Here is a 14,362-nt window from a genome sequence, read left to right as displayed (position 1 = left end):
GTTAAGGAAAAGTATACAGTTAATGGCAGGACAGAAAGAGAGAGAGGGAAGGAGAAAATAGAAAGAGAGAAAATATAGAGAGGGAGGAAAAGAAAACAAAAACAGGGAAGGAAATAGAATGAAGGAAATAAAGAGAAAAATAGGAGAGAAAGAGGGTGAAATCGGGGAGGGAGGGGGAAATAGAGGAAAAAATTGAGGGGTAGAAAATAGTAGTGAAAGAGAGGGCTGAGAAAACAGATGAAAACTAAAAGAGGAGATTTTAAGGAAAAAAAAGCAAAATAATGGGTGGCATGGTGGCTCAGTGGTTAGCACTGCTGCCTCAGCACCAGGGACCCGGGTTTGATTCCACTCTTAGGTCACTGTTTGTGGAGTTTGCATATTCTCCCCGTGCCTGTGTGGGGTTTCACCCACAGTCCAAAGATGTGCAGGTTAGGTGGATTGCCATGCTAAATTGCGCATAGTGTTCAGGGATGTGTAGATTAGGTGCGTTAGCCATGAAAATGCAGGGTTACAGGGAAAGGTTAGGGGATGGGTCTGGGTGGGATGCTCTTCAGAGGGTCAGTGTGATCTTGTTGGGCCAAATGACGTGTTTCTACACTGTAGGAATTCTATGACCTTGAATGTACAGACGGATCTTGGTGTTCATGTCCAGACCTTCCTGAATGTGGCCCCACGATTAAATAGGGTGGTGAAAAAGGCATATGGCATGCTTGCCTTTACTGGTCAGGGAATTGAGTACAAGAGTCAGAATGTCATGTTACAGCTTCATAAAATTTTGGTTAGGCCACATTTAGAGTATTGTGTTCAGTTCTGGTCGCCACATTACAGGAAGGATGTGGAGGCTTTGGAGAGGGTGCAGAAGCAGTTTGCCAAGATGCTGCCTGGATCAAAGGGCATGAGCTAAAAGAAGAGGCTAAAAAAGCTCAGGTGTTTTTTCTCTGGAGCAGCAGAGGCTGAGGGGAGACTTAATAGAAGTCTATAAAATTGTGACATGCATAGATAGGGTTGATAGTCAGAATCTTTTTTCCCCAAGAGTTGAAATGTCTAATACTAGGGGGCATGCATTTAAGGTGAGAGGGGGAAAGTTCAAAGGAGATGTGAAGGGCAAGTTTACAGTGATAGGAATCTGGAATATGCTGCTCGGGGTGGTGGTGGTGGAGGCAGATTCGATAGGGGCATTTAAGGGGCTTTTAGATAAGGAATGCAAGGAATGGAGGAATATGGACCAAAGGTAGGTAGGAGGGATTAGTTTAATTTGGCATCATGTTTGGCAAAATACCTTGGGCCGCAAGACCTATTCCTGTGCTGTACTGGTCTGTTCTATGTTCTGTCTCCTTTGAACTTCTTAGCTTAAATGGATGCCCTCTAGTCTTGGTGTTTCATTTTGAGGAAGTACTGTATGTTAACTCTCGCCTCCATGATGTCTAACCTTGGGTTGTGTATGGTTCTCCTCTGACCTTGAATCTGAAAGGATATTATGTCTTTGTTAATTTCTCAATGTGTTGATGAGTCTTAATATTGCAAAGGTATTTTAAATCTGTACCATTCCATTATTGCTTTACATTTGACTGTCATGCTTGCTAGACTCTGAAGCTCTCCCTTCATTTGTCAGTGTTTTTTAATTCTGTTACTGTGTGACTAAAATTATTCAATAAAAGTTCAAATTGAAATGCACTATGTTCTGTAGTAATTTCACTGCTTTTCAAGCCTTTTAAATTTGTTTCTTTGCACTAGGCTTTCTCCGTACTACTCATTGGGTTTTGCCACTTTTTCATCAGTCGCAATGATGGTTCATCACCTGCAACAAAGATGGAGTTTTCTTACTACTTATGGGCAAAATGAACACTTTCCCACCTTTTCAGTTTTAAACCTCAAATATTTTCTTCGATTTGTTTAAATCCTGTGCTTGCGGCATTTATCAATCCATCTGCTGAAATCGGCTTCATTCCGGTTCTCTCAAATCTAATTCATAAACCTAGAAACACAGGAGCAGGAGTAGGTCATTCAACCTCTCAAGCCTGCTCTGCCATTCAATATAATCATGGCTGATCATTGAGCTGAGTAATCCCACTTCCACCATATCCCTTGATCCCTTTAGCCACAAGATATATATCTATCTCCTTCATGAAAACACAATGTTTGGGCCTCAACCATATCTGTGATTTCCCCAGGCTGACCACTCTTTTGGTAAGGACCGTTCTCCTTGTCTCAGTCCTAAAAGGTTTACCCCTTATCCTTGAACCATGTTCCCCAGTTCTGGATTTCCCCCACCATTGGGAACAACCTTCCTGCATCTAATATATGGAAACCTATAAAATTCGAACATGAGATTCCCCTTATTTTTCTAAACCCCAGTGAATACAATCTTAACTGTCTCAATCTGTCCAAATACATCAGTCCTGACAACACAGGAATGAATTTGGTAAACCTTTAGCGCACTCCGTCTATAGCAATAACATCCTTCCTCCGATAAGGAGACTGAAGCTGTAAATGATATTCCATGTGTGATCTCACCAATGTCCTGTGTAATTGTAGTAAGACATCTTTGTTCCTGTACTCGAATCCTTTCGCTATGAAGGTCAAAATAACAATTTACTTTCTTTACTACTTGCTGTGCATACTTAATTTCAGCAACTGGTGTATGAGGACACCCAGGTCTCATTGACCGTTTCACCCCTCTCAATTTACTGCCATGCAAATAATAATCTGCTTTCCTATTGTTGCTATCAAAGTGCATCTGCCATGCTTTTGCCCATCCACTCAGCCTGCCCAAATCACACTGCAACATATCTGCATCCTCCTAACACCTCACCCTTCCATCTAACTGCGTGTCATCTGCAAATTTGGCAATATTACAATTAGTTCCCGCATCTAAATCATTAACGCATGCTGTCTATAGCTGGGCTATTCACCAATCCCTGTGGTACCCCACTTGTCACTGCCTACCATTCAGAAAAAGGCCCATTCATTCCTACCCTGTTTCCTGTCTGCTAACAAATTTCTATTCATCTCCATACACCACCCCCAAGTCCATGCTGTTTACTTTTTGCACATTAATCTCTTTATTATATAGAGTGTGGAGACAGAGGGTGATGGTGGAGGCCTGTGACCAGTGGTTTGTCACAAGGATGGTGGGTCCACTGCTCTTTGTCACTTGTATAGAATGATTTTTATGTGAATATCAGAGGTATAGTTAGTAAGTTTGCAGATGACACCAAAGTTGGTGGGAAGACAAAGTTGGTGGAAGTCGACAGCGAAGAAGGTTACCTCTGAACACAAGGGGACCTTGATCTGATGGGCTGAGGGGTGTCAGATGAAGTTTAATTTAGGTAAGTAAGAGATGCTGCATTTTGGCAAGGCAAATCAGGGTAGGACTTATACACTTAATGGTAAGATCCTGGGATGTGTTGCTGAATAATGAAACCTTGGAGTGCGGGTGCATAATTCCTTGAAAGTGGAGTCGCAGGAAGACAATGTAGTGAAGAAGGTATTTGGTGTGCTTGCCTTTATTGGTCAGTGCATTGAGTATAGGAGTTGGGAGGTCATGTTGCACCTGTACAGGACATTGGGTAGGCCACTATTGGAATACTACGTGCAATTCTGGTCTCTCTGCTGTATGAAGGATGTTGTGAACTTTGAAAGGGTTCAGAAAAGATTTAAAAGGATGTTGCTTGGGTTGGAGGGTTTGAGCTACAGCAACAGGCTGAATAGACTGGGGCTATTTTCCCTGGAGTGTTGGAGGTTGAGGAGTGGCCTTACAGAGATTTATAAAATCGAGGGGCATGGATAGGATGAATAGCCTAGGTCTTTTCCCCAGGAGTGGTGGAGTCCAAAACTGGAGGACATAGGTTTAAGGTGAGAAGGGAAAGATTTAAAAGGGACCGGAGGGGCAACTTTTTCATGCAGAGGGTGGTACGTATGTGGAATGAGTTGCCAGAGGAAGTGGTGGAGGCTGGTACAGTTACAACATTTAAAAGGCATCCGGATGGGTATATGAATAGGAAGGGTTTAAGAGGTGTATAGGCCAAATGTTGGCAAACGAGACTCGATTAATTTATAACAAGTTGGCATAGACGAGTTGGACCAAATGGTATGTTTGCATGCTGTACAGCACCATGACTTTTTATATAGGATTTTGAAAGCCTTCTGAAAGTCCAAATTAACCGCATCCACTGGACACCCTGATCAACCCTACTAATTATATTCTTGACTTCCAGTAGATTTGCCAAGCATAATCAGCATGGGTTTGCAGAGGGGAGACTGTCTGATTCTGCCATTGTTTCCTAAGTGCTCTGCTATAAAATTCTTACTAATGGACCCTATCACAGCATCTTGCTATTACTGACATCAGACTCACTGGTCTCTAATTCCCTATTTTCTTCTAGTCCCTTTTTAAATGGTGGCATTACATTAGCTACCCTGCAATCTGTCACTCTACACTCTTCCACTAGAATTCATTAAACGGTACTTGGTTTTCAGATTGAATTGAGGTCTTCCCAAACCTGTAGCCTCAGTCTAAATTTCTTTCACTGTTTCTTGCAGCTGCACCACCTGTAGTCTCATGTTGATAACAATGATGCTTTTTGTAAGAGGAGAGGGCTAGTTCACTTTCCTTATCTTTCCCCTTCTGGTCTTGGTGCCGTTTTTCGTTGGAATATTGAATTTGATTGCCTGTGGCCTTTTGGTTGCTTCTTCTACAACCTCCTTCATAAGGGCCTCTTTTCAACATGTGACTTTTCTCTCCTAGCACACACTTGACCCAGTGCTTCTAACTATCATCTTTCTGAATGAAGTTTTACCCTTTGCAGTGCTGAGCTTTTTGTTTTTCTGCTTTCAAAGCAGTTACCGTCTCTTGCTCTTTCCCCCTCGCTGCCCTCCAGCACACTCTATCTCCCTTCCCTCAGTCTTAAACAGTCAGCAGAGATATGACTGTCTTAACATTAATGCTCTTGAAGTGGTAAATTCCCTTGCTTAAAGGTTTCTTTTCCCCCTCTGGAACTTGTGGATTCTTTCTCCTTGTATACTTGATAAGAGTTCTTTGTGCTAGTTCACTGCCATCAATCCTGCTTTGTCTTTTTGCTTTGTTTGGTCTTACCTTGTGATGGTTATAGAAGATTCACCACCGTAAAATAATTGCAGAAATACTTTTATGAAATAACACTAAGGTTTGCCTCATCACAATAACTACAACTAATTTTTGTCTGGCATAATTATTAAGACCCAAGGGACTTGCTCCCTTCATAAGCAGCAATAGTGGAACTCCTTGTCTTCACCCACATACTGATTCCAGCCAATCCTTCAAAACCTTCTGAACAGGAGGTAAATTGAAGAAGTTGATATTGTAGATGGGCTTTGAATACTACCCTGAGAAACTCCTGCAGCAATGTCCTTGAACTGAACTGATTGACCTCCAACAGCCAACTTCCTTGTATGCCTGATTTGATTCTGACCAGAGGAGAGTTAGCCCAATTACCAGTGACTCCAATTTTTCTCTGGCTATTTGTTGTATTGTTTCAAATCCTGTCTTTATGGTATGCCTGGTCGCACTCCGCTTTGCTGTTATTAGTTCAGCTATGTTATCCATGATTGGACAAAAGCTGGATGAGGTCAGGTGCCCTGGCGGAACCCAAACTGAGTGTCAACGAGCAGGTAATTGCTGCATAGTTGCTGCTGTAAACATCTTATCTTGTTTTTCTGTATTTTTTTGTTTGCAGACTAAAATGGGAAAGAATAATTTTAAAAAGCAAAGAATTGTTAAAGGATTATTGTACTTGTTAAAAGCAAGTTACTTGCCAGCAGTTGTACCTACTATTTACAGAGCTGTTGATTCAAGCAGTGGGGAAAACTTAGTTACAGTTGACCTGGAACCAGGGGGTTTTACACAAATGGAGATTTGGCTGATGGCAAATAGTATGTTGGTCAGTGATATGATGACCAGTTATCGATGATCAAGGCCTCTGCCTGCCAACAATTATGTAAATAGCCCCAGGTTACTGAACAGCTTGTGGGTATGAATGTTTCGGGTAGGAGCCATCAGACCTTTGGAAGGGATGGACCTATTTTGTTTCTCTGCAGATTTTAAAAGCATTTAGACTAGAAGGTAGCAGTTTATTTTTACTCACAGTTGCTGTAAGCCGTGACTTAATCAATGAGTCAAAGACTTCAATAAGTATGAGGTAGCTATCCTGTGCCTCCTGCAAATAAGTGAAAAAAGCTGGAGAAGGAAGATAGAGATGCTGCGTTCTGATTAGCAGCAAGATCATATCAGCAAACCTGTAGACAGGGACCACTGAACTGCCTTTCCCTCTGCTCACAACATCATTTTCTTACTTTGTCTGGTCTGTCCTCTTATAACTTATGTGTTGACGATTTGAAATTATTTAGCTGTAGTTAGAATCTATCCATTTGCAATAAATAGTAATTTCTGTTAAGTTCATGAATCTGGTGCATGCTTGATGTCAAAATCAGGAAAATTGCCAAATTCTGCTTACTATTTAAAATCTTTAACTTCAGTGGCTTTGGGAATAGTGGGGCTTGATTTTTCAGCATGATACCCCAGCAAAGCTTAATACGGCCACTTGATTGCACCAATGGGAATGTTTCTCATTGCATGGCACCATTTGGACCAAGCGCAGTAGGGTACTTCACAGTGTACCAGTCAATACTTATCCCTCAACCAACACAGCAAGCAGATGACTCGATCATTTCTCTCACTGCTGTTTGTGGCACTTTTTCCTGCTAATTGCATGCCAAGGAACATTACTATGGTGACTACACTCCAAAAGCCTGTTATTGACTGTGAAACACTTTGTTATAGTATGAAGGTTGTGAAAAATAAATGAGCTGCTTTTATTTGAAAGCTTTATAATCAAAATTTTGACTCCTGAAACATCAAAAATTTAAATAGTGAAAGAAGCAGTTTTTTAAATGTTTTATTGTACAGAACCAGTTTCTGGACCATAAATAACATAGATCTTTGCAGTACTGTTCTCCATGGACAGTGTGTTACAACATTTGCAGTTACTCCAGCTAATGGCTTGTTTGTCTTTCCATAGAAACGAGCATGCAGAGTTCAGAGGGTACATCCGACTCGGCATCGACTGTTACCCTGCGGACATCCGCTGCCGGTCCGCCATCTGTGCAAGCTGCTGTGGTACAGCAAGTGGCAGCACCACAACAGGTGTGTATCTATGGCACTGACATCCCTTTGACAGTTTTGCTGTCAAAATTGTAACTAATATGGAAATAAGATGACATAATCTGTAGATATTTTCTAATCGGGCTGTTCAGAGGTGTTGTTTTGCATCTTTGGAACAGGTGGGACTTTGAACCTGGGCCTTTTGGTCTAGAAGTAGGGACCCTACCTCTGTACCTCCAGAGTCCTTCTATAGTCTTTGTAGGGTTTGTCCAATTCCCAAAGCTCAATTGCCTGTTGACTGTGAATCTTTAAATGTATAGCTAATTATTCTTCAAATCTTTCCCTGCCAACAGACTTCCTACAAAGTGTTAAATGAATAAATTGAGGCTGTGTCTACAGGTGTGGGGATGTGCACTTTTACTGTCTCCAGCTCACTGGTGTGTGGCTATGATTCTCACTTTAGTGAGTTCATCAATGAAAATCCCAACGTGTATCTCAGGTTTCCAGTCATAAAAATCTTTTCTTCAGCTGGTGAAACTTACATTACTTTCTAGAAAACTCTGAAATGATGCTGCATTACCATTTAGAAGTGTTCCTGTAAAAAGGTGGTTCACCAATAATTAGTTTTTGTTTATACTCCAGATTATAAAGTGCATATTGATACTGGTGCAGTGATTGTAGGGCTTGAGCGATACACTCGTAACATTTCACTTCGGGAATAAATCTAAAACTGACTGAAGATGAACTTTAATTCTCCTTCTTCACATTGTCTATAGGAGGTTTAAGATGGTCATAGAGAATAGGTGACTGAAGACTGGAAGCTAATTTTTAAGGTGGAAAATTATAATTAGAGTAGCTGATGAGGAATGGCTGAAAGCAATTGTGAATTGTCAGATTGTTATTGTCAATGGCAGATTGAGGTGAATTTGTTCCCTCCCTCTGAGCAAGTATACCCAGGTTAGAGTCCCACCTGCTCTGGAGATGTGTTATAACATTTTTGAACAAGTTGATTTAAAATATCTGAAGTGAATTTGTGGACATGGGCTATGTCCCTTCCAAAAAAGGATACAATGTGTGGCCTTGGCATTATCCTGAGGGATGTTTAAATAGGGATCTACACTGGCTCAATGAGGAATGCAGAAGAATATGAGGAGTAACAACAAGCATACTGAAAAATGTGACATCTGTGCTAAACACCAGAAACAGCATGCAGTAAAGCAGAGATCCCACAATCGTAATCAATTTAAAATTTTTCAGTACTGCGTATGTGTCCAATACATATTAATCAGGACAAATCTAATTCAGTCAACTATTCACCCATTGGTTGGCTCCATGATCAGCCAACTAAAGAAGGTGTCCTTGTCAGTGCGATCCAAGTAGCACCTATTGAACAATGGTTGTTGGCTCACCAACAATCTGTTCCAGAACTTATTACAGCTATGTTCTAACTTGATAAAAGAGCTGAATTCGTGAAGTGAAATGATGAAATGAATTCAAGGCAATGTTTTATTGGGTGTAGTCTCAATTGAGGATGGCAATACAAACCATAGCAAAAATTGATGTCAATGGAAATGAGACAGGGAAAATTCTCTGGAGAGCAAGCATTAAAGAGGGTGGTTGAGGTTCTTTGAAGACCAATCAAGTGGACATTACTCGGATTTGTGTGGGATAATGCGCCTGCCCCAATCAGCTGCTTCATCAATGATCTTTATTCTACTGAAAAGACATTCTTGAAGAGTTTTCAGTAATGTTTCAAATCATAAAGATATTTTCTACCTTCATGGAGCAAGACCTGGACAGTATTCAAGCTTAGGTTCATATGTGTTGTGAATGTTTCTTGCCACTCAAAATGCCAGATAATGACCATCTGGAGAATCTAATGTTCTGTCTTTGGCATTCAAAGATATTGCTATTGATTACCTTTCTTAGTGTCAGTAACCTGACAACCCCAGTGACCAGAAAGGTAATTGAACCAGCCATCTAAATGCTGTGGCTATTGGAACAGCTCAGAGTCTAGGAATTCTGTAATGAGTAACTCCCCTCCTGATTCCCCAAAGCTTGTCCACAATCTACAAGTGCTAGATGTCCCATTTAAGAAGGATTTGTTCTGTCTATTTCTCTTTAAAAGCAAGTGTTGTAAACTTGGAGAAGAGCTGTCTGCTCTGAGCACAGCTAGCTTTGTTTTTTTTTGAATGTTTTGGAACAATAGAAGCAGCATGAAGGGATGGGGTCAAGCTCAGACAGAATGAGGATTTTAGTTTTTAACATACAGTAGTTGCTGGGGTCTTGAAGCTGTTAATCGTCTCTCTGTTACAGCTAAAAGCTTGGGTTTTCTTCCTGCTGCTACAATTGCATGTGAGACAATCTCTATTTTACTGAATTTGCCTTTGCCAACGGGATGTCACATATTGGAACAGTCGCTGTTTAATAGTTAAATAATTATCATATTAAGTTTTCCAATAGAGTTGTTATTCCAATTCTTCCTCCTTTTGTTTGTATTTTAACTATAGTGTAAGACGATGTGTGTTTTCCTTCAAGCCTGGTAATTTTATCAATCGAGTTGCATCCGGAACACACTGCCTTATATTTTTGCTCTTAAACGTAAGGAGTCTAGGCTATCTTCTGAATATATTTTAAGGGGGTTTCGTCTGGTCCATAATACAAGGCAGAAGTCAGGAATCTAATGAAATGCTCTCCGTTTGCTTGGATGAGTGCAGCTCCATCCAGAATAAAGCTGCTGCTCATTTGGCACTTCAACCATCAATCAACCTATTTATTCCCCCCTCCTCTATGCACTGTGGCAACTGTGTGTACCTCTACAAGATGGTCTGCACCAATTAGTCAAGCCTCCTTCAACAGCAACTTCATATTCCTAAGAGAACAGTAGCAGCACTTGCCAGTCTCCCTCCAATGTGAAAACCATCCTCGTTTAGAAATAATGTCCTTTTGCTGTTTAGTCAAAATCCTCCTAATGGTACTGTGTAAACCTGCATGAGATGGACTGCAGTGGTAAAAGGTGGCACCTCACAACCAGCACCTAGGAAGCAATAGTCTTGAGCATTAAATGTTGACTTACCAGTAGTGCTCATTTCCCAGGAAATAACAAATCAAGATCAACTTATCTCGAAGTATCTTTATTATTATAGTCTTATTTGTTCTGTCCTCATTGAGAGCAAAAACCTTTCAGCCTCTTGCAGCTTCATTGCCTCTCTGTTTGTATTGACCATTTACCCAACTAATTCTCCAAGCTGTTCCTCATTCTTTTTGATTTGGTCTGCTTGATTCATATTGTTTGAAACTGGCTGCTGATAAACTTATGTATTTCACTGGTACAGATTTTGTTTCTTAACCAAACTTCAGTTCTGTACTAATTCTTGTAGCACCACAATAGTGCTCACTGGGTGTTTAGACTCTATGGACAGTCTGTCTTCACTTTGGTTGACTGGTGTTCAGCTCCCTAGAGGATTACTTCTGTTCCATACCTTCCTATCTTAGGTGTTTATTGCTTATGTATCACTGTTGTAGAAGCCTTATGAAATTTTAATAGTAACATTTAAAGAAGTCGACTTATTAATATGAATGGCAGGTGTTGGCCTAAGCATCCATTGTGTAAATCATTGCTGATCTGTTGCCATTCTGTCTCTGTCTTGGGTGTTGTATTGTCCCTGGTTTTGATATGCTATTTAATTTAACAAGTGTGATTAGGTGCGTACCTGCAATTAAATTTTTTTGGTACATTGCTGAACTAGCCATTTTACAGTCTATCTGTTGTACTTGCTTAGTGGTCCCTGAAGATCATGGCAGGGACATGATAGATTCACTGGCCATTTCTTTGAGTACCACAATGCAATTGCCTTATTTTGCTCTGACTTCTTCAACCCATCCATGGCAGCATTAATCAAAACTTTAACCTTTAGTACTTGCTACTGCACATGCTAAGAGTGCAGTTCCATGATAGGAAAACTACCTGTGGTGTCCCTCATCAATATAGCAAATATCCTGAAGAAAACTTTTTCTACCGCCTCGTAACTTGACATTGCATCACATTTTAGAATCTTTCAAAAGTCCTATCTCCACATACTTACTCAGGTTAAACCACCACTATTCACCTCTCTAATGAGAGAGACCTATGGTGACTTTACTTTTTACTCTGAAATATGTTTAGTTGTTGAAAATAAGATTTTGGATCAATACCGCTCGGTCTAGTTATCACCTCATTTTCCTTCCAAATTTTGTGTCCACTTTTTTCATTTAGAAGCCTTGACACTGTCCACTGATAGTTGTTGATGTACGATCTTAGCACTCAGTGCAATATAGCTATTAACTTCCCTTTCTTTCAACATGTTACTGCAAATATTGTATCTGCCATTTTGTGTTCTCATGTTCATGCTTCCTCTGAAGCTTTCACTTGTAGTTCTCAGCATTTTCTCACATCCTGGGCTTTGATTAAGTTGTTGTCAAGAAGGCATCTGAATTTGAATTGTGCACCATAAATGTAGTTAATGCCCCAGGTTTTAATATTAACATTGAATCAGCTGGGTTTCAATTTTACTTAAATAACACTGTTAAACCCAGATGCTCAAAATAATTTAATAAGCTCCAAGACAACCTTGTTAGGATGTACTAGACAACCTTTACTACTGTACGGAGGTAAAATTTGCTTCTCTCATGTACTGTTCTAATCTTTGTGAATTTGAAAAGTAAATGGACAAACCATAGATCTGATCCATCAAAAACATCGTTACATGCTTCATTCCAGTCTGAGAAAATTTCTATGCTGTCACTTCCCCTTTAAACCCTTTCAATTTTGCTAACCAGTCAATTATGTTGCACTTAATTAGATGTCTTTTGAAACTCCAATTCCTCGCTTGATACACCCATGGACGACTACAGGAAGAGCAATTAGGGATGTAGAGCAAGTGCGCAAATGTGGAACGTTGCCAGCAATACTCCAATCCACAACTGAATTTTAAAAATTTGTGAAGCAGTTGGGCTTGTCATTTTTGGGGTGCAGCTGAGAATTGCTTGGTTCATTTTCTGACCTTTGGGTACCTACTCAGTTCAATAATTACTGGATTACTGTTATTCTGCTTGTTTAATTTTGCTGCTTGAGTGAACACTTTAATCATTCCTGCAGGAATTTTTTTCTCTAGGGTTGTGTTTTCATGCCTTTTGCATCCTTTACAGCTTTTCCGATGTTTCACTGGGAAATTGATCTGTTAATACAGGCTGGCATGTATTACTACTCCTGCCTTTTTTAAACTTGCCTTTCCTGCACCTGTTGTTAATCCCCTTAGATTCAGTTTTATTCTGCAACTTCCTCTTGGTCTCTATCTGAGCCTTGGTAAAAGTTTGTCTGCATGTGTATGAAGCCCAGGTTTCATTCTTCCATGCCTTTGTGCCACTAAGGTCTGGATCAGATGGTATTTACAGATATTACACTAATGCAAAATGCCTTTTTTGATTTAAAATTTTCTGTTTCTGTATGCCTTGTTAGTGAATGTTAATAATGTTGACTGTTCAAATGTAACTTGCAGGAAGTAGGGGGAGAGTCGGCAATAGTCTAGAGTTTGTTTTTTCCATTTAATTTCTGGTGTCTTTCATTTTATGTGGTGGCCTTTTGTCTATTTGTACTTGTGGTTATGTCAGATGACCTTTGCAAAGATTAAGATAGGCTGGTTTATTACTGTTGGCTTTTATTAAGAAGTAACTTGACAATTACTTAGAGATGCTGTCCAATACAGCTTCAAAAGGAATGAGTTCAGATCTGATTAGAAAGTTTCAACATTAAAAAATGAGCAGTTGTTTGCAGTAGTGTATAATGGGCTATGACTTGCTGAATATGACTGACTGACAGAATCTATTTGCCTAATATAAGTTGCTATTTGCAAAGAGATGTTTCCTTTCATAGAGTGCTTACAGTGTGGAAAGAGGCCATTTGGCCCATCAAGTTCACACCGACCCTCCAAAGACCATCCCACCCAGACCCACACCTCCACCCCTATCCTGTCCCTGTAGCCCTGCATTTCCCATGGTTAATCAGTGTAGCCTTTACATCCCTGTACACTATGGGGCAATTTAGCATGGCAAATCCACCTAACTTGCATATCTTCCCACTGTGGGTGGAAACCGAAGTGTCAGGCAGAAACCCATACAGACGTGGGGAGAACGAGCAAACTCCACGCAGACAGTCAACCAAGGGCGGAATTGACCTCCGATCCCTGGTGCTGTGGTCGCAGTACTAACCATTGAGCCACCATGCTGCCTACTTAAAACTGTTTATGAAATGATTGCCTAGCAATTTCTGTCTGTTTCAGATCTCTGGCATTTGCTGTTTGTTTTATTAAAACCTGAATTGTTTGTTCCTGGCTATATAATTTGTAAAGGATTTGAACACTGGACCGTCAGATTACAAGTCTGACGTTGTACTGACTAAACTATCTGGGCTCATTTCATGTGATCAAAAATTATTGAATAACTATCCATATGATAGTGGCTATTGAAAATACTCAATTTACAACTTGTCAATAGAACATGAAATGTTCTACTGAGAAATTCTCCAAGCTGTGCAAGTGATAAAATGTTGTAAGTCTTTGTGTTGCTTTTATGATGCTTTGCTAGGCACCTTGGGGCAATCTATTATGCTGTATTTGGATAGCGTATCTAAAGAGATTAAAATATTCCAAGGTATTTACAGGAGTGTGGAAGAAGATACTGAACCATATAAATATTAGGTCAGATAACCAGATGTCAAGATGTGGGCTTTAAAAGGCTTGCAGGAACAGTAGGTTTTGTGTGTGTTTGTGTTTGTGTTTGTGTGTGTGTGTGTGTGTGGTTAAGACAGCTGCCAATGGTGGAATGATTTTAAAATGGGAACTGCTCAAGACAACATTCAGAGGAACACAAATTTCTCAAAGGGTTGTTGGGCTGAAGGAAGTTACAGATGGGAAAGTGAAGGCTAAGGTAGGATTTTTTAAAAAAAAAAAGCAGTACCCAGTGAAGATCATTGCACACAGGAAAAACAGAGGGACAGGATTTGATGCAAGTTGAAACACAAGAAGCAGAGTATGGAAGACCTCAAGTTTACGGAGACTAGGATGTGGGAAACCAGCGAGGAGCACATTGGATCAGAGATAGTAGGAACTGCAGATGCTGGAGAATCCGAGACAACAAGGTGCAGGGCTGGATGAACACAGCAGGCCAAGCAGCATCATAGGAGCAGAG

At 40.3% G+C, this 14,362-nt stretch overlaps 2 protein-coding genes across 2 annotated transcripts in view; both read left to right on the top strand.

The window, feature by feature from the left end:
• Positions 1-5,948, top strand: part of LOC125486433 — a 30,519-nt gene extending 24,571 nt beyond the window's left edge. The window contains exon 5 of the mRNA XM_048613878.1: positions 5,715-5,948. Coding sequence (XP_048469835.1) covers positions 5,715-5,948 — 234 coding nt within the window. The remainder of the gene's footprint in view (positions 1-5,714) is intronic.
• Positions 5,949-7,059: 1,111 nt separating this feature from the next.
• The window catches only part of rfx2 (regulatory factor X, 2 (influences HLA class II expression)), an 87,879-nt gene continuing 80,576 nt past the window's right edge, over positions 7,060-14,362 (top strand). Inside the window, exon 1 of the mRNA XM_048613877.1 lies at positions 7,060-7,230. Coding sequence (XP_048469834.1) covers positions 7,064-7,230 — 167 coding nt within the window. The 5' untranslated portion in view covers positions 7,060-7,063. The remainder of the gene's footprint in view (positions 7,231-14,362) is intronic.

This window comes from Rhincodon typus, chromosome 29, assembly GCF_021869965.1.
Source record: "Rhincodon typus isolate 14 chromosome 29, sRhiTyp1.1, whole genome shotgun sequence".
In the NCBI taxonomy this organism is placed as follows: Eukaryota; Metazoa; Chordata; class Chondrichthyes; order Orectolobiformes; family Rhincodontidae; genus Rhincodon; species Rhincodon typus.
The sequence above is the reverse complement of the archived record's forward strand: the minus strand, read 5'-3'. Positions and strand labels throughout refer to the sequence as shown.